Raw genomic sequence first — 23,164 nt, 5'->3', positions numbered from 1 at the left:
AGGCGTTTCGACTGTACTTCGTCATCGTCAGTCATTCGAATGATAATCAATAATTTAAAATATTCGGACAATACATCATTTTGGATAGACAAATTTTTGAAAAAAATATTCAAGTAAACGAGAAAAAAATACGAAAATAAAACCACATTTGAGGTCATACAAGATAAAAAATGCAGTATAAATTAATAAATATAAAATAAATTAAGCGGACCTGATTCAGCTCAAGCATTTTTTGTAATAATCAACTTCTTTTTGTTTTTAATTTTCAATAATTTGAATACAGTTCTTATGTGATGAAACATTATTAATCTATTATCGCGTAATTGGATGCAATTATCGACGAAGTTGTATATGCAGCCTCAAATGTGTACGTATCATAGCGCAGATGAGTACTGATGATTAGAAAAAGAAAACAAATGTTTCCCGCTCCGTGGATAACGTATAGATATCCCGTAAGTGTGTTTGTAAGCCGGCCAGATTATTTTCAAAGGAAGTTAGTGTTTATTCGCGGGCGAGACGCGCGACCGGAAGACACATCTGGTCGCATCTGCATCGCGTGTTTACCACTGAAAGAGTCTCACCTGTTTCATCATTTCGCTATCAAAGCTGGGTCTCTTACCAAAGGCCGCTACCACGCGTTATCTTTCCAAGCTGCAGCCGCGATAAATCACTTTTATCGAGCTCAAGGTGGTGGATCGAGATCGAGGTTGAAAACGCGTGCACTGTCTCGCGGATATGAGAAGTCTACTTTCCTCCGAGACACGTCGGTGTCTGGCAGGATGAACGTTTCACGTTAAGCGATGATAAATCGGTCAGTTTACACATACGTCAGAGATCACGGAATTAAGATTATTTTTAGAAATTGGAATCGATGAAAACTTCAGTAGTAAATTTTCATCGACGTTTGCGAAAACACGCTCAATATTTGACTTTTTATAGCCGTGTAAAAATATTTATAATGCAAAACACATATAGACGTACGCAAATTTTTTGCTTTGAGCACCTGTGATTGCCGCCCGTCCGCGGAAGGTGTTCTTTATCGGAAAGATTCTCAATGCTCGGTCAGAATAATGTGTGTGGTATACGCCGTGCGGCAATATCCTTTGTCGCAGTCGCGATTGTGCCCACTTCCGTGGGAATTCGCAGAACGGAAGTGCAATTTCTGGCTGGTGCCGTCGTGGCCAGCAGCTTCCATGGTGGAGCAGCGTGAAGAAAAAACGATCTTTAAAGAAACGATGCCAGGTGCAATCCGCTGTCTCGCGCCTTCTCACGGCAAGTACTCCCGATTATTTTGACGAAATCGTCATACTCATGGCATCAGGGCTCTTGTACACGATGAAAATACAAGCAACAACGTAGTTTTCAACGTAGTTTTAAAATATTGTAGCATTTAATTTGTAATCGAGATTTTAATTTTTAAGAAAAACGTGTTTGTTCTATTTAAGACTATCGACTTTTCATCTTTGCAATCTTAATAGTATAGACGCAAACCACTTGGGACAATGCTCCCTCGTCGTGAGACAGATGTTTTATCGTGATGTAAATTATATCATACATAACTTGCGTCTAACTTTTACGTAATAGATTGCAATAAGCATCGTAATACCAAGCGCGCATAACATTTTTTCTCGTTGACGCGTTGAAAAGAAAGGGAGAACAAAGAAAACACATGGATTAAAATGCTCAATTATTTAATAATTTTTCAGAAATATATTATGTATATATTTTTATACAAATTCTCTTTCTCTTAAGCTGCGCGATTATTTTGTACTAAAGTACTATAAATAGTGATTGAGTATAATAACTTATATTGCACATTCATTTTCACGAATACATGTCATGTTGTCATCAAATTAATATAGATCAATTAGATATCAAATTATGTACAATTCAGATTGTTCACTTTTAAGTTTCAACAAATTAACTAAAATTTAGCTTTGGTTTTTTGTTGGACATGTGTTTAACATTATGTCTTTTTGACTAGAAACTTAAAATTTGACCAATTCAAATAAATTAATGAATTTATAAATTTATAAATTTATAAATTTTATTTAACAAAATTAATTATTTTGTAAATATAATTAACCCTCATAATACTATGCTATATTACTGAAAACTTCATAAACTATTTAGAAATGTATTCTTTAAAATGGTTTTTCCTAGAATTCTAAAAAAATTGACTTTATTTAGAAAAGTGTATTATATGTTTGATCAAATACGATTTTTGTAGCATATATAATTTTTCAAAAAATTAAGTAAAAGTTACACGTAATATCACTAATAAAAAATTTAGTATTATGAAAGTCAAGACTCACTATTCTCACTATTTGTATAAAATTTCTTCTAAACTTGTCGGAAGAAATTATAAATTAATTTTCATCATAATGATGAAAAATGATTTATATATAATATTATACAAAATTTACGCAGTTCGAAATTTACGTAATTTTTTTATGCTTGTAAAACTATGTTATCATTTTGATTAAATATTACTTATTATAAGATTTATTATTAAATAATATCACAATTCGATTCGTTTGCGCACCTTAATTTTTTTCATCCGTCGATTTGTCAGACAAATCTTCCGTGTTGTTTCCTGTTTTCTCCGTGCATTCTTCTTGTGAATTTGTGGTCCCATTTGTTTCCTCGGATGCAGAAATTTCATTTTCTTGTTCATCAATTTTTGTCCATTCCCAACGATCAGATTGTGGATCTGGGTGTCCGCGTATAAAATCAAAGCCCCATTTCTTCTTGGCCTACGCAACAATAAGTATTTCAACTTCAAACGGTGTGTCTAAACTGAAATTGTTTTAATAGATATTTAATTTCTGCATATATATCTCGCGCGGAATTACTTTATCGAGATATAATTACGTGACCAATACGAAATAGTACATTATGTAAAGTCAGCCTTTTGTGTACGAGTGAGAAGAATGGACGTACGAGCCATAGGCGAGTTGCATACCGTATTTTTTGTTACTCGTGCATCGATTTATGGTTCCTTCAATGTTCTCACAAATTGACAGGTCAATTCTACGAGAGTTATTATAAGCGTATCGCGAGATAACGCGTGTACGAGTATTGAAAAAATCATGCTGGAATGTTCTTCGCCACGATTTATGCTATTTATTAGAGGACAATAATTGTGTAATAATGTTAAAGTGTTGAAATCGGTGATTTTATCCATAAAAAAAGTGACACGAAAGGGACTATTTTCGACACACATATAACAAAAAATAATTTTAACAATTATTTGAATTTAATTTATTAAAAACGAATTGTTTCCTTCTTACTTCTTCAGCTTGAATTCGCCTCTCTTCCGCAAAATGATTGTTAATGTTCTCGCGTTCCTGTGGATCGTTTTTATCATCGTTATCTTGAAAAAGTCTCCTACGTACACGATCCCGTCGAATGTTGTCAATCTCTTCCATTACTAAGCGGGTTCTTATGTAAAAAAGAATAAATTTTTTATATAATAATATTTTTTTATAGCTTTTTTTATTTATTTATATATTTGCATTCACATATTGTACTATTAAAAAATTCAAATATTATTTTTTTCAAATTTTTTAGTTTTAATTACATTGATTTACGCTAATGCAATTATACGCATATTCGCAATTCGTGATTTGTAATTCATGATTTATATTACGTTCGTGAATAATGTGGAAGGAAAATTCGTCATACATGATTCGTCATTCACACTAATTCGCTAGCTGAGTTTTTTAACAAAAGACGCGGATCAATCCATTTGTGTCGCGATATACTATTCACGATTTGTGATTCTTACTCTGGTTGCTACAATGAAAACCGAGTAGACAATTAGATCGATTAAAACATTTTAAGATACTTCTTGGTAAGTGATTTGCTTCCGTAATGCACAATTTGTTTTATTAATAAATTGCTTTTGTCCATAAAGTTTCATGCTCAAAAAAAGCTCATTTTGCAACAGGCTGAGTGCTATCGAATTCTATCGATTCTATGGATTCGAAAATATAATTAATTCGAACAAATGATATAACTTTTGTTATCATTTACTCGAAACAATTTTTGTAAATTACATTACACGACTTAACTGATTGTTATTGTAGTTACCGATATTAGCTATAACATTTCCGTTGTGAAAGTATTTATATTATTTTTATATTATTTTTAAGTTCACCACTACGTAAACTGATTGCTCTTCATCAGCTTTTCTATAATAAAAAGCACATATTTTGAAAGTGTTGAAAATTTGTCTGGAAAAATTATGTGCGTCTAGGGTTTTAAATATTTTAATTATTTTTTTTCTTTACCGTGCTTTTTCCAATGGCACAACCACTTATTGAGCGGCTTCTATAATATTTATTATGTGTAATTAACGTATTCTCGTATATGTCCGGGGTTGCAACAGAAATGTCCGGGGTTTTTGGCCTGTAAGTTCTAGTTTAACAAATTTTAATATGGCAACCCTAATCGTGCATAGTCTGATCGTAGCATTACAACTCAAAACGTTCCAGCAAAGTTGCAACAATTTTGCAGTATTTTTAACAATATTATTAAAATATTGCAATGCTGATGCAATATTAGTAAAATTTCTTGCTCTATATATGAATTTATTTGAAAATAATTTTATATAGTTTTTATAGAGATAGGAGTAATTATTATGAACCATGATTTCTTTATCTACAGTAAATATGTATAGATAAAAAATTGTCACAATAATAATCTATATAAATAAAAATGTAAATGTTTGTTCGTCATCTAAGATCTCCGTAAGAACGGGGAGAGACCGGGAGAGACGGAGAGAAACGGGGAGAGACGGGGAGAGACCGGGAGAGACGGGAGAGGCGAAGAATGTTTTTATTGTGTTTAAATTAAGGTAATAAGAAAAATAAAGATGGCTTTTATTTTATTGAAAAAAAGGAACTTATTTAAAACAGTCTTTTGAATGGATTTCTAAATTCATGGCAGCTTTTAGAAAAAAAAGTTAGAAGTACGTGAATAAATGAATATTAGATTTATTAAAGATAGATAAATGCTTATTTAAAAATAAAATAAAAAGAGCAAGGCTCTTGAAAGTTAAACAACGAAAGCAAAGAAAATTTGAAAAAAACGTAGCATAAGAATAGAGAGCCACAGCAACGCGTGGCAGGGCATAGCTAGTATGTTAATATAATTTTATGAAAAGTTTATTACTTAAACAATTAAATTGATTAAAAACATAATTGCATTTATAAATGTTTCCACCGTTACGTACATAAATATTTAAATAAGTACATATATAGTATCTCATTGTCAGTATATATAATAAAATATAGTTGTTTAGTGTACAACATAATTTCAGAAACACTATTGTGCCGATAAGAGATCAATATCCTTCGGCGTAAAGTTATTGAATTACCAGGAAAATTCTTTGCAGCATAACAACAGAATTACTCGGTATTAATCATGCAGCCGATATGCAGCAAGTCACGATTATGAGCATTCTACGCTTTGTAAACAAAATGATAGGCCTCGAAAGTTGAGTCTTTGCGCGCGGGAGACAAAAGAGGTCTACGATAATCGCACTATGTATTGTTAGATGGATATATCGGAACGCTTTACATTTCCGGCACACATCACTTGTGAATATATATATATATATATACGCACCAAACATTATTTATTATTTTCATGTACATTCTTGGCAGATTTTTGATATTGTCTGAATTTTAAATTTTTCTCATCGTAAACGTTTTAAATTTGTGAAACTCAATGCGAGTATTATAATATATTTTGTACGGAATTGAACAATTTTTCTATATTCTCAAAACATTAAAAAATGTCTACATTAAGGAAATTCTACAGTCTTTTTAAATAATATAAAAACTTAATCAACTTTTAAGATTAAATTTAAGCATGATTTTTTTCAACTTTTTTTACTATTTAACTTTTCATTCAACTTCTTTTACCATTTTCTTTACATTAGAAAATGACGCTATTATTTTTTACAATTTTAAATACTCTAAGCTTTGAAGCTTTATATTCTTTAGAACCCCTGCTTAAAAATATAAACCTCTAAAATAGCATTGTGCCTTAGGTGAAAAAAAGTTATAAGTAATTTAATAGCAAAGAAAATAATATTTTTGAAGAACTATATTTATATATTTATGGAAAAGTTTTAAAAATAACAAATTATTATATTTATTGTTTAAATTTAACATTTGTTATTTTGACAATGCTAAAGCTTTTTGCATTAAAAGATGTGTATGATTGAAAAGTCATGTGACTTTTCTTTTTTAAGTTGAAGAATCTTCTTAAAAATGAAGTTTACACGCTACAAGTTTATAGAAGACATAATTCTATTCTTTTGCAAAAGATAAAAAGGTGCCAACAGCACTGCACGAATATCCATTATACACCAAAAATTACGCGCTAACCTGCCAATTTATGTTACGACATTACTGATAATCCCGGAGATTCTGCTTTAAACGGGCATGTGTTTTCTTAATAACGTCGTAGGGATATCTGTTAAGGTCAATAAGTACCGAATAGACTCTCTAAGTTACACCAGAGCCGGAGATAAGATTTCTCTTTATATCCTTACGCGCTTAATGATTGCGAACGGGACCCCGCTCTTTTTACGCGCGTTCGTTAACACAAACTGGTTTGATTCTCCTCAGCTTTCGCTGAGGGCAGCTAACGAATGAATTCCACGTTATTCGCGTAATTACTATGATGTACGGTGGAGAGAGAGCAGGTGATACAGCCGCGCGAGTGCATTAACTCTGTGAAGTCGTGTGTCAGGATGACGCAGTGTGTGCGGTGCACATCTCGCTCCACTGGGGCTCGGGTTAACGCACTCGGATGTACGTGCTTTCCTTTCTCGGCACATTTTGGCCGGCTACTCACGCGTACGCGCGGATCGGGAAGATAAATGTGCGCTGGCGCACGAACCGAAGTGCGAGATGACTCGCGTGAGGAAGAGAGAGAGAGAGAGAGAGAAAGAAGAAAAACGAGCGCGCATTGTTGAAATCACTCGAATGGCGTCATGCGGAGTCTGGCGATCATCCGATTCGCCATAATATATCGTCGCGCCGTATTAACTCGAAAATCGCAATCGTCCAAGAATAACGAGATATATGTATTTTTTCTCGCTTTTTGGAACTGCCGCCGTACTCTTTTTACGGCGATCCAATTATTGCGGATTTATCGCCGGCATAAATTGCGCTTGCCGTTTACTTGGTTGTCTAAAGCCGACAACAGCGATTTATCTGGAGCACTGTGTATGCCGCTGCTCAGATCTAACTGTCGGTACACTGGTAGTACTCGTTTGAAGTGATACCTCGCGCAGCTTCAACAAAACGTGAAACCACTTACTCTCACGTACGCAGCTTTTTCCAAATTTCTTAAAGACTGCGAGAAAATCGCTATTACATTTCTCCAATATCATACGATACATCCGAACCTTTTTAGATCGAGAGTTCTGTGTTCTATAAGACCCTCTCGCATATTCCGCCTATACGCGCCTAGCCTACCAAATAGGTCGTACAGGTTTATACGAAGGTGCACGCCTTTCTCTGACCCACTTAATCGTTCAACTATTCCACACAAATATCGGATTGCACACTCGATTTCGTCACATTCTCGGTTGTCACATGAGAATTCATCGCGACGGCACGTTTATGTTACATTTCGTTTAATTGCGTATGATATATAATATACCTACTATCAAATTACGGAAGCGAGTTCATAGATAAAGAGAAAAAATACAACATAAATAAATAAAGTATTCCGTGCACGATAGACAACTGCGATCGACATTTCCTGTGTAACTTTAACGCGGTTTGCAAATTCTACTTGTCACATTTTTATTCTTGTCTTTCGAACGTCACATCAATCTAATGCCAATCCTGCAATCAAATATACCTTACGTATATTTTCATATTTTCTTATATATTATTATCACTATTCTCTAGGTAAAAATTTATCCATAAAAAATTATGAACTTTTTTATCTAATAAAAATGTTAGGATAACTAAATTAACACTGTTAATGTGTAAACAATATATCCTATTAAATGTTATTTTGAGCTATCAAAAATTTAATAACAAGATATATACTGAAAACTTGAATTAGTACTTGGTTAATAGTTCGCTCATATAGTACAACACTCTGGAATTAATGAAAGAAAAGAAATTGTCGTAATCACATTGCGATCATTGCGTCGAGATAGCCCGGTCTAATCTGTTTGTACATTCGTCTACTCACTTCCTTGGAGCGTCTTTCATTCAGCTACTCGCGGATGTGTCTGTGAAACGTTGATAAGGTATTATCTGGTATTAATTACACGGGCGAGCGCACTCGATTGAGACCGTTTTTGTTGCACTTTGTTTTAATTGCACGCACTCACATTTATCTCGCACGTGCGTTTCGTCTTTCGGTTTAACGTCGGCCTCGACCGGTCGCCAAGTTCGCGCAGTTAAAACGCCGGATCGATAAACACATTTTCGTTGGGGGTGTCGAACCCTCGACTGGGGTGATTGTGTGCGCGCGCACGTACTCTACGACGAGGGTGAGCGCTCGTGAGCTGCGCATTCGCACAGTATTCGATACGCGATTATCGATGACATTTCGATAATCTCTCGATTTGTCTTCTGAATTATTTGAAAAATTCAGTGTTCAAATAATTTTCTCAAATAATCAAACAATCATTGCGCTATCGATGAAATAAAAGCTTTATCCAGCAAACAAAGTGAGTTAACGTTAGAGACGTCAATAAGACATTATTAAAACGTCATTTGACGCCACCTTTACTGTTAATTTCTATTGAATCGCCATTGCTCAATATTTTGTTAATTTGACTAAATCAAGCAGTTAATTTAACTAATATTGATTAAGGACTTGCTCAATATATTGTTTGACTACAAGTTTAACAGTGTTGTTTGCTGGACAATTATTTAAAAAATGCAGAGTCTAAAATCTCCTATAACATTTTCAAAAGTAATCTTAAAGGTATTTAAATAACCCGATTTTAAACTTCTGTATTGCCTGGATAACTAGATGCTCTCTAAATCTTAAAGTAAAAATTGATTTTGTGCAATTATTCTAGTAATTTGCTACTTTGCAAAAATCAAATTCATTTATATAAGACTCCTCCTAGCAGAAGTGTGTGTGTGTGTGTGTGTGTGTGTGTGTGTGTGTGTGTATGTGTTTGTGTGTGTGTGTGTGTCTTTTGACTCTCATTAGAATGACAAATCACTTGAATAATTTCATAGACTTTATTTTCATTTTTCTAAAGTAATATTTTACTCTACGAGATTTAGAGAGTAATTGGTAAAATGCAAATGTGAAGGAATGCATAATTTTTTACTTGGTTCTCGGATTTCTTCTAGACGAGTAGGCTCTTAAAGTTTTAGATTTGTATTAATTCAAACATTAATCTGTCTACGATTTTGATATTCTCTAATGATTAGAAAATATTTCCGTGAGAAATAATGATATCTCGCAACTCTCCTTTTTATTTTCCGAGGAACTACTAACTTACGTCACGATTGTTGATATCAAAATATCTTGAAATGGCACTCTTTTATCTGTTCATAGGGTAACACGACGGAAATTGAGAGGACGAACATTGACGCGCCAAGTTTCGCGAACGGAAAAACAGTCTCTCCGTTGCTGCGGCTATGAAACTCGGCATGCAACTAATTCCAAGGTAAGACCTCGTTCATGGCTGCATCTCGGCTGCAGCTGACTAGCCTAGCCTAGATTCGCTTAGGCCTTGCGCGGACGGGTAACCACGGACGACAGTGCAAAACAGAACGCATGCGCGAGAGAACCCGTTAAACGCGTTTTATTGCGCGGTCATTCATCCTACAAAGCGAATTTATATCGGCCGATGCCGATGGACGAGCATTTCGGTAAATAGACTGCTCGTTACGATAACGGACGATATTCGTCCGATGAAGAAACAATGCTGGACGTTCCGCGAATCTTGTTGCGTCCGTAAGACGAGGACAGTGGTAGGAGGGCGATTAGCAGGAAGATCGCATTGGGTCGCTACCTTCGAGAAGCTCTATGAGAATTATCGCGTCACCCCGGGGCCCGGGGGTGCGCACTTCCGTTCGAGACTAATGTCTTCTTTCGTGGAACCCGGGACGGGAGGGAACTTAATTGGCGATGCACGTACGATACTTTGAGCGATGCTATAATGATAGCGCTTTAATTAACAGTGTTTGCGCCGTTATCGGTGCTTAAGGCTCAAGGTTACGGTTTTCCAAGGAGTACCGGACGGATCGCATTTACGATCGGAGAGACGTTATCGGAGATACGCCGCTCGTATATTGGCTCGTAGAATCCGATAGGCGTAAGTCGATTGAGCGTAACATGAAGATTATTCTGACTCATTGTTTCTTATTGAAACGCAGCTTGCGATAAGACGCAGAATTGAGAGAAATTTGCCTTGCTTCGCGACAGCTGATCTTTCCGCAGGGTTTTACCCTTTTTACAGTTCAAAACGAACAAAATGAGACATTACCAATTAAGCTGATATACTACGCATATGTATATTTGCGTATTAAATTAATTGAAGATATTTTAAAACTCACAAAATATTTTTTTGTTTACATTTACTTTCTTTAAAATTATAAGAATTGTTGTCAACCGTAACTAGAACAATATACTAATTTTTTATTTAAGAACAAAAAAGAATTAGTTTTAATTAGTTGCAACAGCAACATCTGTATACATTAATTACATTTCAGTTATATTATTGCACAATTAGAATATTGCATAATATAGTTATTAATAATCTGGAAATTATATTGAGTGTGAATCGTTTACAGTAAAAATTCTTAAAATATGAGTTGCAACTACAGATATATGATATTGCGATTTATCGTTAGCACTGCACTGAGAAAAAAATATTGTTAATTTGACAAAATTTTTCAACTAAATTAAAATTTCGTTAGTTCAAGAATTTATGGATTTAATTTAAATGCACAAATTTTAGTTCAAATATTAACATAAGTTAATTTAAATAGATAAATACTTGAATAGACAAAATTTAATTTAGTTGGAAAATTTAGTCAAATTAACTTTTTTTTTCAATGTGTGATTTTTTTCTTGAATTGCTGCAATGCAACATACAATTGAATTTTTACTCGCAAAATTGTATTCAATTTAAATCGTAATCAAATATTTATTTTTTAAATATTTAAATAGAAAAATTTTAAAAAACTTTAATTTACATCTTACGTAATTTAAATATTATAAATGCATATGTAATTTTAATTGCTGAATGCTTATTTTTAACACCAGACGTTAAAATATTGACATTAAATCTTTGTCATTAAAATATTGAGAAGAGAAATTAAAATTTTTAAAAAGATAATTAGAGTTTCTTTTATTGGGCTGTACTAATATTTTGTGTTGTCACTTAAAATAATACTTGGGTTTGATATAATTAAAATTATTTATATAACATTTGTCTCTTGTAAATCGTGATCTGAAATATTCATGCTGTGAGTTATGTGCTTTTTTTAAGTAAGTCATTTTCTAAAAGTAAAATATCAATGCTTAAATTATTTAAATTGTTTCAATAAATATTGAATGTTTATTTTATGGAAATTATTCATATTATCAATTAGAATTTGCAAAGATTGGTTAGGTAATCGATACTGTGTTTCTAACGATAAATATAAAAAGCCTGAAAGCTTCATACCTATTCTATTAATATAAAGGATCTAAATCTTCATGGTAAATTTCATTTTTATTAGTTTCCTTGTAACAAAGGATTTCTTGTAAATATTCGTTAACTTTATTATTAACTGTAGAATTATCAATATCTTTCAGACTTTTGTGAAATCTGATTAAGTATTGAGCTAACACATTTTTTTAACAACAAAGTTGACTTACAAGTTTTAGAAAAAACACATAACTGTTATTTATTATATTCTAGAAATTATATTCCAGAGATTATAAATATTGTAATAATGTTTAATTATAAATTTTATGTTCTCACTAGTGAAAGCACAAATTTTATACTTTACAGATAATGCAGATATTCGATCTAATCTCCTATTATTATTATAGTTTTGGAAAATATATTGTATAAATGCATGATATGTTTGAAATCTGCAGGCACTATTCGAACACTGAAAAGAAGTTCTTTTTTTTATTTCGATGGAAATATTGATGAATATAAGTTTTAATTTGGAGGTTAATATTGCAAGTCTTTTACATCGAAACATATATTGATACAATATAATTCTTGCTTTTATTGCAATTATATTTTATTTTATATTATTGCTTAATACTTATCTTTAAATGTCAAGATATTTTTAGAATTAATAGAATTAGAATTATATTAAAAGATATACTTTATCTCTTATGAAGAACTGAACTGCAAGTGACTGCAAGCATTGTGCATGCATACATGTAAAAGAATTCGTAATGCGCACACACTCTCGTGCGCACACTTTATACTGAAATATCGGTATCACAATTCTGAGAGTATAATTTTTGTGCCAGACTGTAAATTCATTGTATAGGAGTAAAATTTAAGCATTACGTGTATTTAATATTATGGGTTTTAATAATACTAAAAGTAAATTTATAAATAATTTGTAAATATTACAAAATGAAATTAATTTTTTACAGTATTTTGATATTTTCACTTAACGTAAGAGAGATAATACGAGTTTTAAGTAAAAAAATTAGAAATGATTAATAAATTTATTTAAAAAATAAGTAAATTTTCTTTGGCATTTTTATCAGTGTAGATTCAAGCGGGATTCTAGTGCTTTTTTTTTTGTTTACTCGCTCTATCGAAAGAAGCGTTTTAGCTCGTAAGCGAAATTTTGGCCAACCCTAATCTTTAATGAGGGCTCGCTTTAGTTACGTATTTACTAATCTTCGATGCAATTGACTGAACATTCCTAAGAGATTCGTTTATCAGGAACGTTTATCAGAAAAGATATTTTCTAACGAAAAAATATTTTTCTAATAAATAACATAACGGAAAGCGCGACGTAAAGAATTCTACAACGCAAAAAAAAGGCTGACAGCTGAGCAAGCGACGTAGCTTCAAAAACGTTCTCCTTCCTTGGGCACGGCATTTCCTACGGCCGGCGACGACCTCTTTAACGGCTCGCGGGCAACCGCCGTTTCGTACCGTTTCGAAGGCGGTGTTCCGCATCGTGATTGCCGTCGAGGAAACATGAGCTAACTAAATCGCGCATAAGTTTCTCTCTCGAGTAAGCCTGCACCTGAACGTCAAACGCCCCGTGGACATTTTTCATGCCCGACGCGCTTCTTGCTCTTTAACTTCATCAACTCGTCTATGAGATATTTTTTTCCTTCGTCGCCACAGAGATCGAACGTTCCGAGGGCGAGGCGCGCGATCGTCTCGTTTTTGCGACAAAAATCGGCGATTTTTCGCCAAAAATATCCACTGTGAAATTACCGTTGATCGACTCTTCTCTTCTTTAGTTCACGTTATAGTGCGATGATCCGTGATGCCGAACGCATTCCTCTTATCCCTTCTTGACGTGCTTGAGAGAAAGTCACGTATGAAACACTACGTAACTCCGTCGTAGGATCGTGAAATAAGAAGTACGAGGAAGTCAGTCCAAATCGAGACGATCGATCCGTTACTATCTGACTTGACGACCAATTTTAACCGACTGCGCGATATATGGCACGATGATGCGCTTATTGTTTCTCTTTTCCTCGCGACACTTCTGCGTGATAACCTTGCAAACACGCTTTCGATTGCACAAGTGGAATGCACACGACGCTCAATGACAGTGCGGAGCAATGATAATAATAATAATAATAATAATATTTACTATAGCACCACTTTCGCAAAATGGTTATAATATATACATTGCATAAGTAGTAGCCGACAAACGTCTTTTTTAAACGTCTCGTAAAATCTGTTATTTTTTGCATGAAATTTTACAAAAACACAATCATGTTTGAGTAAGGGTGACTTGTCTCTCTTTCTTAAAGTTTACCTTAAAAGAAGTTAAAATACTCGACAAATATCTCTTAGCATTAAATAAAATAGTATATAGAATTGTTTTAGATTAACGTAAGAATAATTTGTCTTCCTCTTAAGGTTTGCTTTAAACAGAATTAAAGTAGCAGACAGGATGTGCTAACAAATATTTCTTTTAGCATTAAACAAAATAATTTTTTATGGCTCGCATAAAATTTTATAAAAACGCTATCACGTTATGTTAGCGTAAGAATGATTTGTCTTTCTCCCAAGTGAAAGTGGTAGATAAGATCACGACACAAAAAGGGATTAACTAGGAAAAAGAATCATTAAATGTATGGCAAGATTCGAAAAATCCAACTTGCGCAGCCGCGGGTATAATGCGGTTCCTTCGTTCCGCGCTCCGACACCTGTGTGAAAGAAGATCCCCCCCCCCCCACGCGTAAATTCGCTCACCCTGCCCGTCAAGGAGTCGTTGTATGAAAAAGTGCTCAGGGTTCGAATGGTGTGCCTATGCCCAGTAATTATTCCGCTTGAGTTACCGGGCAAACGGATGGGCCCTTAGCGCCCCCCTGAAGAAGAAAACTTTTGCCGGACGGTCCCTTCGTGGCGAAGAAGTCATTTGCATCTTTTGCACGAGAAAAGATTTCTGATGCCATTTGAGATAGAGCTAAGCTAGCGTGGCGAAACGTTGCGTGATCCGAAACACCGCCTGGCAACTTATAACTCGTTCGTTTCGCAAGCTAAATAAGGGTTTTCATACTATTTCTCCACAATACGATCGTATTGTGTGCACCGTTACGCAAACTCGGACAAATCTTCGAACAAATTTTAATGCATTTTTTTAACATCTTTCTAGTAGACAATAGCTTGCTTAGAATTCTTTGTCGTATACTTAAAGAGTTTTGTTTGTTTTCTTTAGAGTAAAAGACTATAAGACTTTATTGGCTGTGACTTATTTAGCCTAGTGTCGTGCGTGACTAACACGACAATTTCTAACATGGCATATGCCTAATCAATATTAATGCTCAAACAGTACACCGTGACTGAGAACGACATACATGTTTACAGCTTTTTTACAACTTCTTTACCATTGTTCCCTTCACGTTCTCGATGAAATAACAATTCCGTGTTGACGGAAAATTTAACTTTTTATTGGAGAATTTTATTTAACTTCTCGTACATTGAACGGTTTTATTTTGGCTTGCGAACAAGACGAAAAGTGTGTATTATAATTAAAGTTTATAATAGCTAACAACGTTATCGAAAAGCATTTTATCTGACGCGCGTTCTTGACTTCGTTTCTTATCGCGGGTCGTAAAAATTGCGTACTCCGACACTCGAGTATCGACATTATTAACTTGTTGCTAATACGTTTCAGATTTGCTCGATAGCACGCGACCACATTTGTACAGTCTATCCTACAGTAATTGTCGATATCAAATTATTTATCAAGAGTGTAGGAAGTAAGTCGAGCATTTGATATCTTTTCGAAAAATCATTACAGATTGTAACACATTGGATTATTACAATTATGCCATCGATCTGTAATTTTTATATATTCTAAAAAAACTTTATTAAAACATTAATTATTGCTTCCAATAGAAAGGGCTTCCGGATACATGTCGCGTCCTGGTACAGCGTTGCGCCAACGCTCCGATGTATCGGAGCTCCTAGCCCTGATGATGCAAACTGCAACGTTTGCGAAACGTCGGCGCAATGCTGTACCGGGACGCGGCATGTATCCGGAAGCCCTTTCTATTGGAAGTAACGTCAATGGCCGTGAAAGCTTTAAGTCTAAAACATTAATTATTTTTTCTAGAAACACTAAAAAAATTGATAAGAATGCGGCCAAATAGATAAAATTTTTTGTCTGGTGAATAAAACGTTAGACCTCCTTCTATTAAGATTTTTCTTCTCTTGAATTTTTTCATGATTTCTAATCGTGTTTTTTTTTGGACACGTGCATCCGGAGCTTTTGTCATTTGCATCCAAAATCACGCGTCTTGATTTTGATGTTTGAGGGAGTCAGCTGGTGCCTTCCTCCTTCGGCAGGCAACGAACCCCGAGTGGTTCTTATGAATGGAATGCATATTCATTCAATTTCTACGCGGTAGCGACGGTGCTGCACGTGTTACCTTCCACGGATCCGACATATGCTAAAATCTTTCGTGCCAACTGTCGCTTCCTGCATGAATCCACGAACCTTGAAATGTATTCTTTTCGCGAAGAGAAATCTTTCTAGTCACGCTCTGCTCGACGAGGAAGACTCGTGCGAGCAAGGGGACAGGTTGCTATTAGGTGTAGGAAGTGAGCGTTTGATTCCTTTATGGAATATCAGACTGTAACGTGTTGAAGATTACACCAAAGACCTAATTTTTTCTATGTTCTAAAAAATTCACCAAGATATCCAAAATTTGTTTTACACACGGAAAATATATTGTATAATTGTAATTGGTTAAATTAAATAGAAGATCTTATATTGACATATCATTTTGTTTTAATAATCAAATTAAATTATTATTTTTACTTAATATGTTTCGATTTATGTCAATGTATTTAATAGTTTTGATTTACAATATATTTTAAACAAACTTTATTAATATGAATTTGCATGTGTGAATTTAACTTATAAAATATTTAATAAAGTAATATTTATTATTTAAAGATACTTATAATTTTGATATACATTTTGCGTACATAAAAATTTAATTTATGTAAATTACTTGCTTGGAATAAATAATGAATGTATTTTAAGATAATTATGAAGAAAATATTCTTTGTAAGGATAACTATTATTTTAAAAAAAGAAAACTAAATATTAAAGAGGGACGTTGGCAAATAATTTTTTTTCTATTACGAAAGTATATCCAAATATAAAATTATCTAGCGTCATAAGTTTGATTCCGAAGAAAGACTTCGGTGAATCATATGGCCCTTTTAACTGAAGGGTGCATGCATTTAACGAATCCCATCCGTTGATGTCTAGAGATTTAAAGTTAGCTTACGGTGTCGCCCCTCCGTGTTTTCTGCTGTGTAACTGTGCTTTAAATTAGTATAAAAAAGCAACTCTCCCCGATTCAGTGGGAATATTTCCTGTCGGATGTTTCAAGGAGTGGAAAGCTGCACGAGAAAACTCAAAATGAGCGGCCTCATGTGCATCCAATCTGTCTTCACCACGAGCTGCTGCCGTTTATATAAGCGTACGAAAAAAGATCACGGGATATACGAAAAAATCGCGGAATGCTCGGAAAAAGTGAATCATTACTAAAAGGGAATCTCCCGAACTCGAAAATTCATATTTTAATAAAAATTGGCATAAATGTAGAGGGAGTGAATACATGAATTTAGAAATTTTTAGGTATGAAACATTTTTTAATATTTTGTTTAGTTTGCGAGATATATCGAAAAACCGCAAAAACCGTCTCAACTTTGAAGGGTGGTGTTCACCCCTTCAAACCGTTTTTGGGCACCAACTAAAAATTTCTAAATTTATGTATTCACCCCCTCTACATTTATGCCAAGTTTCATTAAAATATGAATTTTCGAGTTCGTGAAGTTCTTTTGTTAGTTAACTCCGTTTTTTCGTATGAGAAAACAAAAGAAACGAAAAGAGAAATAGAACGAAAGAAAATGGATAAATATCCATATTACATTAATATTTATTTCTACCACTGTAGATTAACTTCAATTTTGGTTGAACTTTTTATCTTTTGTCTTTTTTTAATTCTTAGAATTAGATTTAGTTAGAGCATTTCTAATTCTAGAAATTAGAAAAAGATAGAAAATGAGTTTAATCTTTAGTGATAACAAATTAATGATGTAAATGTTACAATATTTAAAAAATTTTCATTTATATTACAATTAATTAATGTTTTATATTTCGTAATTATTCGGATTTCTTTTAATAAAATATGCAACATTTGAATATACTATCGTAAAAAAGTGTGTTCCGTAAACAAGATATTAAACAAGTAATTAAAGAGTCCTTCACCTCGTGGCATCTGTATCCCGTGTAAGAATGCGAACTAGAAATTACCGTAGGGTCATCGAGATTTCCTCGACGCTCTCTCGTTTCGATGATCACTATCAGCCGGTTAATTATCTCGGGAACTCCCTTTAATAATTAACGTTACGGCACGCAATATAATTGCAATCTGTATTCTATCGAGCGACGTAATCTCTATATCGCGTGAAAGGTTTTTCTAAATATAGTCCTCCTCATTTGGATTCTTATTCCACGAACTCTCTCTCTCTTTTTCTCTCTCTCTCTCTCTCTTTTATTTCTTTCTTTCTTTCCCCCTTTGTTTCTTTTGATGTAGTTTTTAAACTTATCTTTGACATTTACGATTCCGTGACTTTATTTAGAAAAACGCGTTCTTTGTCATTTAAACGTAATTTATGACAACTCGGCATTTTTATTCAGGATCTCGAGTTATCGATTCTTTTCCTGGAATCAACCACCTACATTTCTGCCCCGCCCTCTTTAGATTTCGTGTCGCTAGACGAAAATAGACTTACGTAGGTTGCGGACGCAAAATATTGTTTGAAAGAGTTTGTTTTGCATTCGTGTAACGTATGTTCATTTGCGGCAGGTCAGTGACGCGTGTGCGCCCCACGCTTTGAAGAGATCATCAACGACGACAATTTCTCAACAAGCTCGAGAATGGCATGAAATTGCACTCTTTTGTCTTGTTGAATTCGTCTCCTTTTAGCACTAGCATTCGTTGAATTTATCTTTCAAAATTTTAATATTTTGTTATCGAGTTTAGAGACAATTGTTTTATGTCATTTACATATATTTTTTATTGATAACGTAGCAGCTGTATAAATATTTTATTTGATGATAAAATCTCATAGAATATTTGGAAAAATATTTAAAAGAAGATAACGCTGGCGGCAAAAGCGTCGCGTGCATCCGATGAATTTTACAGACGCATGAGGCACGAGCGCAGCACTTAGCACTTTCGACACATCCTCGTTCAGATTCCCAAATATTTGCTCTCGCACTGTCTGGAGAACTCGAAAGGCTCGTGTAGACGTCGTTGACTTTTTTTTCGTGAATGCTGTTACAATGGTACGATACACAGCGAGACTGTCAGTGTTATAAAATATCCCAAAATAAAAAGCGATGCACATTTTTAAACATAGCAAAGAAAACCGATTTCTCGCAGCTCTTCCCGAGTTGCTCGTACATATAAAAATAAATTTCTTATTGTTTTCCCTTGACTTACGTTTCTTGTGTTTCGTTCGTATTTTCTGTATGCATAAAACGTTACCGAGCAAAGATAGGAGGATAATTATCATTCCCGTTCCCACTCGAGATTATTCACGAAGAGTACCGCGCTACCAAAGCATATAAATTTTAATTGCTCGTAATTGCTCGAGTATACACATGTTCAAGGAATTTGCATTTATACCGAGAGGGTATGCTTGATCCGATCCTAGGTCAAGATAACACCTGATGCGAGCTGCTTCCCCTTCTTCTTCATATCTTTATAAAATTATTACGGCTATTATTATTTTGCTTTGTTAAATAATTGCTGTAATTTGTAAGAAGAGAAATATTTTTTGGATAAGCTTTATTTGACGTTAAGTAAAAGTAGTAACAGTAAGTAAATAAGTGAATAATTCAAGTTTATCATCCTCTGTCTATAACATTGTTAAATTGATCTTTTTAATGCATCCTTGTTTCTCATTATTGAAAATATAAGTGTATTCGATATATATTTGTTTAACTCTCGAACAGATAAAATTTACATCGCATACTTATTATTAGATTGTAATTTACTTGCGCAATTATGTATACAGAACAATCTATAAAATTAAAAAATTTTTTAAAACACTTTGAGAGATAAAAATAAAACATACACATCTTTAATTTGTGATTACGTATTCTAGCTTCAGTTCAAAACTGTTTCAAGACTGCTAAGTAATACGGCGTGCAGTTCGCATTAACTGGAAATTATAAAGAATTCACACAAATCTATTATTAGGCATCAAGGTCTACTTCGGCCGAAAACTGGCGTTCTTCTTCGCCTTCCTCTTAATTGTGTTGTTCACCAGTCTCTACCTCACTTATTACTGTTTATAAATTTACATATACAATTAAAAAAAAAAGATTTTTACTCTGCCATTATCTCCACGGTCTTTCAAGTGAGGCATGTCACTCATTAGGGGTTAAAAATACCGCCTCCAAATGGAAATGCGAGTTCTCCCCTATCTTAGTGCGATTTCCGGTCGCGAGTGCTCTCCGGCGGCGATTATTGTGAGGCGTCACGCGAGCCCGCGGATACGACATACAGTATCAATATTGTTCTAACGCCGATGACGTGGATACTGTCCTCGAGACGGCGCAGTGTAAGGAGGAGGGCCTGTGGGCGCATTCAATCTGGCCCGGAATTTAAAACCTCCAGCGCAATCAACTTTCCCTTGTCGCGAGAAATCCAAGACCCACCGTAACCGTCGTTGCCGCGAATCCGAGGAGAAGCGAGGGCAGGAAAGACCCCCTGACCGACGGACACGTAACGTTACACTGTTAAATCCCGTATGTAATATTAGTCACGTGCAACCCCCTTCGCTCTTCCTTCTCAGACTCTCTCGCCCGTGTCCGTTCGCTTTCGATCTGTCTCCCTGTTATTACGAATCACCGGACGCGGGAACCGACCGCAGGATCGTATGTTTCTTCATGCGGTATGTTTCCACGCTCGGAGTCCATGCTTTGCGTGGGTACGCTACGCAAAGCGACGTAGTCCAGCTCGTTGTCGCACGCATATAACGGAAACTATGATCTCATATGATTAGTATGTCACCTTCATATCTGCTCAAGATATTACATGACCGAACAGGCACGTACGAATCGCATCAGGATGTGATATGCGTATCATGCAGTTGGTTTAATGTAATATTAATCAGGGTTTCAACATTCTTTTTTTTTTTTGCAGATTATCACACGTGAAAGAACTTAGATAATTTTCAGGGAGAGATAAACGGAATAAATGTGAATACGAGGCAATTTTAAGTGACAATATTTTCAAAGTAAATTTAGAGTAAGAAATCTTCATTATTTAAGGATCATTTTTGCAAAGCAATAATTCAAAACTAAAAACGTGGAGATGAGCAAAAAGAATGTAAAAATAAAAAATAATGGAAACATTTAATTTCAAAATCTAATTAATAATAACACTTAGTTAGAACAGTTTTGACTCACATAGTTTTTTTTAGCTAATATGTAAAATTCTATATAATTACAAAATAAAATGTGATGGTTAAATAAGTCAATAAATAAAAAACAAAAATATATACTTTTTAAATTACAATCGATGAAAAATAACTGAAATCAGTAAAAATATACTGATTTCGGTGATATACTTATAACTTGTCAATCAGTGAAATACATACACTGATCTTTTAATGATTATACACTAATTCTAAAGTAAAAATTACTAAAAGTCGATGAGTACTCACTAATTATTACAGTTATAAGTATACCACTGCAAAGTGAAAATACACTGATTGCAATTTCGAGAGTAAAATTTATATAAATACATTCAAACTTGATCGATGATAAATGAATGAAAGAAACGAAAAGAAGGGAATAACAAAAACTATACACATTCACAAATGTATACATTAGTAAAGAGAACTAATTAAAAGCGAAAAAAATAAAAATGAAAATAATACTCTCTAAATCTGAATTAGTGAGAAAAATCACTGATTTCCAGTGACATCTTACATCGCTAACGAATTAATGGGATATGTCTAAACGCTCTGCACAATTAGTTAGAACAATAGGACCATACCAAATATCTGTCAATCACTTATTTACCGGTGGCTTCTGGGAGACATGCTCGTGCGTGCTCATCGTCTTGTGCTTTTATCTTTAATGTAATCACAGAGTGCAGTGAGGAGAACTTTTATTGAAGCATATATCCACATTATTGGTAAGCATATATAACTGTTTTTGTATTATATATAATTAAAATATCAATACTTACATACCAATTTCTATACTTACTGAATTTATCGCGACAAGATTAGGCGTAACCGCGGTTTTTCATATTCTGATGCAATGATAATTTACAGACTTTTGATGCGAATTAAGAGTTTTGTTACTATTGCAAAATTATAATTCTCACTGCAAAAAGAGTGTTAGCTGTTTATATTTATAACTAAATTTGTTATAGTACCTACTCCTTTTTCCGTACAGCATTAATTAATAAGTGAATTTTTTACTAAATAAATCAGCATACTTTTTTTTATTGATCTATTCAGCATTCCATTGAAGTTTCACTAATCTAACAGTTAAATTACACTAATTGCCAGTGGCATATTATTTTGGCTAGCATATTAAGTGGATAATCACTGACAATTAATGACTATTCACTGATTCAGATTTAGAGAGTAGCATTATCATAAAGTCAGATCTGCTTAAACCGTTATATGTTATTGTTAGTAAACTGATTCATTCTTCAATTAATAAAACAAGAAATGAAAAATAATTCTTTACTAGGAAAGTCATTTCATCACAACACTTTCGTTACGGTATGCAAGCAATTTTTACTCACCTGTTAACAAGATTCTATTACCTGTTAACAACGTTCTATCACAAACTGTAAGAAGCCTGAGAACTGCAATTGTACGATTGATTGTGTGTCGCTGTAACGAATATTCGTTATCGATATCAATTAATTCGCGATCAGACCGTTCCTTGCAAGTTTGTCGAGACGACTGATGAGCAGCGAGGTGCAGAGCGGTGCGTGGCCGTTAGTGCGCGATTGTTCTTTCTCGTTCACCGAGTTACATTTCAATCCATTTACGTACGTCTATTTATAAATGGGGCATATATCGCCGCGGGTATTTTGACCCTCCCCCCCCCCCCCAGTGCATGCATATGCACACGACTGTGCCTCGCGGCAGCCGGCGCATCACGGAGCCGTCGATTTTATTTATAGAATGACGCGGGATGAATGCACGGCTGCAGGAGGGCATCGGCTGAAGAGAAACGTTGGGGTATCGGCCGAGAAAGGAAGTCTATTTCCGGAAAAAAGGGAGAAACTAATTCGCCGGGCCATGGGCGATGTTGGAAAAACGTGCACATCGCATTTTGATTTGAAAAGATCAAGTACGTCGACGCGTAATGACACGTCAGGTGTGTAGAACGCGATCATAAGATAGGAATAAGAGACGTTTAAAAAAAAC

At 34.3% G+C, this 23,164-nt stretch overlaps 1 protein-coding gene and 2 long non-coding RNA genes across 7 annotated transcripts in view; 1 reads left to right on the top strand and 2 right to left on the bottom strand.

Moving 5' to 3' along the window:
- Positions 1–23,164, top strand: part of LOC118647696 — a 79,246-nt gene that overhangs the window by 3,236 nt on the left and 52,846 nt on the right. For both annotated transcript variants that reach the window (XR_004964856.1, XR_004964855.1), the window contains exon 3: positions 9,565–9,676. This is a non-coding gene — a long non-coding RNA (uncharacterized LOC118647696). The remainder of the gene's footprint in view (positions 1–9,564; positions 9,677–23,164) is intronic.
- On the bottom strand, positions 1,675–22,676 carry LOC105833842. Of its 4 annotated transcripts, none has more exons than XM_012675875.3 (3): positions 22,552–22,676; positions 3,294–3,444; positions 1,675–2,756 (listed from the first exon to the last, which is right to left on the bottom strand). In XM_012675875.3, the coding sequence occupies exons 2-3, from the start codon at positions 3,429–3,431 to the stop codon at positions 2,547–2,549; spliced, it is 348 nt and encodes a 115-aa protein (XP_012531329.1). In that variant the 5' UTR covers positions 3,432–3,444; positions 22,552–22,676; the 3' UTR covers positions 1,675–2,546. The 4 variants fall into 4 exon arrangements, with proteins under 4 accessions (XP_012531329.1, XP_012531328.1, XP_012531326.1 ...); XM_012675874.3 differs by lacking the exon at positions 22,552–22,676 and adding an exon at positions 13,427–13,616; XM_012675872.3 differs by lacking the exon at positions 22,552–22,676 and adding an exon at positions 8,233–8,481.
- Positions 3,494–4,797, bottom strand: LOC118647697. The gene is made up of 2 exons (XR_004964857.1): positions 4,296–4,797; positions 3,494–4,196 (listed from the first exon to the last, which is right to left on the bottom strand). It is a non-coding gene; the product is annotated as an uncharacterized LOC118647697 (long non-coding RNA).

The sequence above is a fragment of the Monomorium pharaonis genome, chromosome 10 (genome assembly GCF_013373865.1).
Source record: "Monomorium pharaonis isolate MP-MQ-018 chromosome 10, ASM1337386v2, whole genome shotgun sequence".
Classification (NCBI taxonomy): Eukaryota; Metazoa; Arthropoda; class Insecta; order Hymenoptera; family Formicidae; genus Monomorium; species Monomorium pharaonis.
This window is presented reverse-complemented; position numbering and strand designations above follow the sequence as displayed.

What these genes read in the sequence shown, in the direction of transcription:
- LOC105833842 (XM_012675872.3), bottom strand. Translation starts at nt 8,252, where the DNA reads ATGAAAGACGCTCCAAGGAA. An exon ending in ATGAAAGACGCTCCAAGGAA is followed by an intron (nt 3,445 to 8,232) that starts GTGAGTAGACGA and finishes TTTTTACATAAG; the next exon opens with AACCCGCTTAGTAATGGAAG. An exon ending in GGCGAATTCAAGCTGAAGAA is followed by an intron (nt 2,757 to 3,293) that starts GTAAGAAGGAAA and finishes ATTGTTGCGTAG; the next exon opens with GCCAAGAAGAAATGGGGCTT.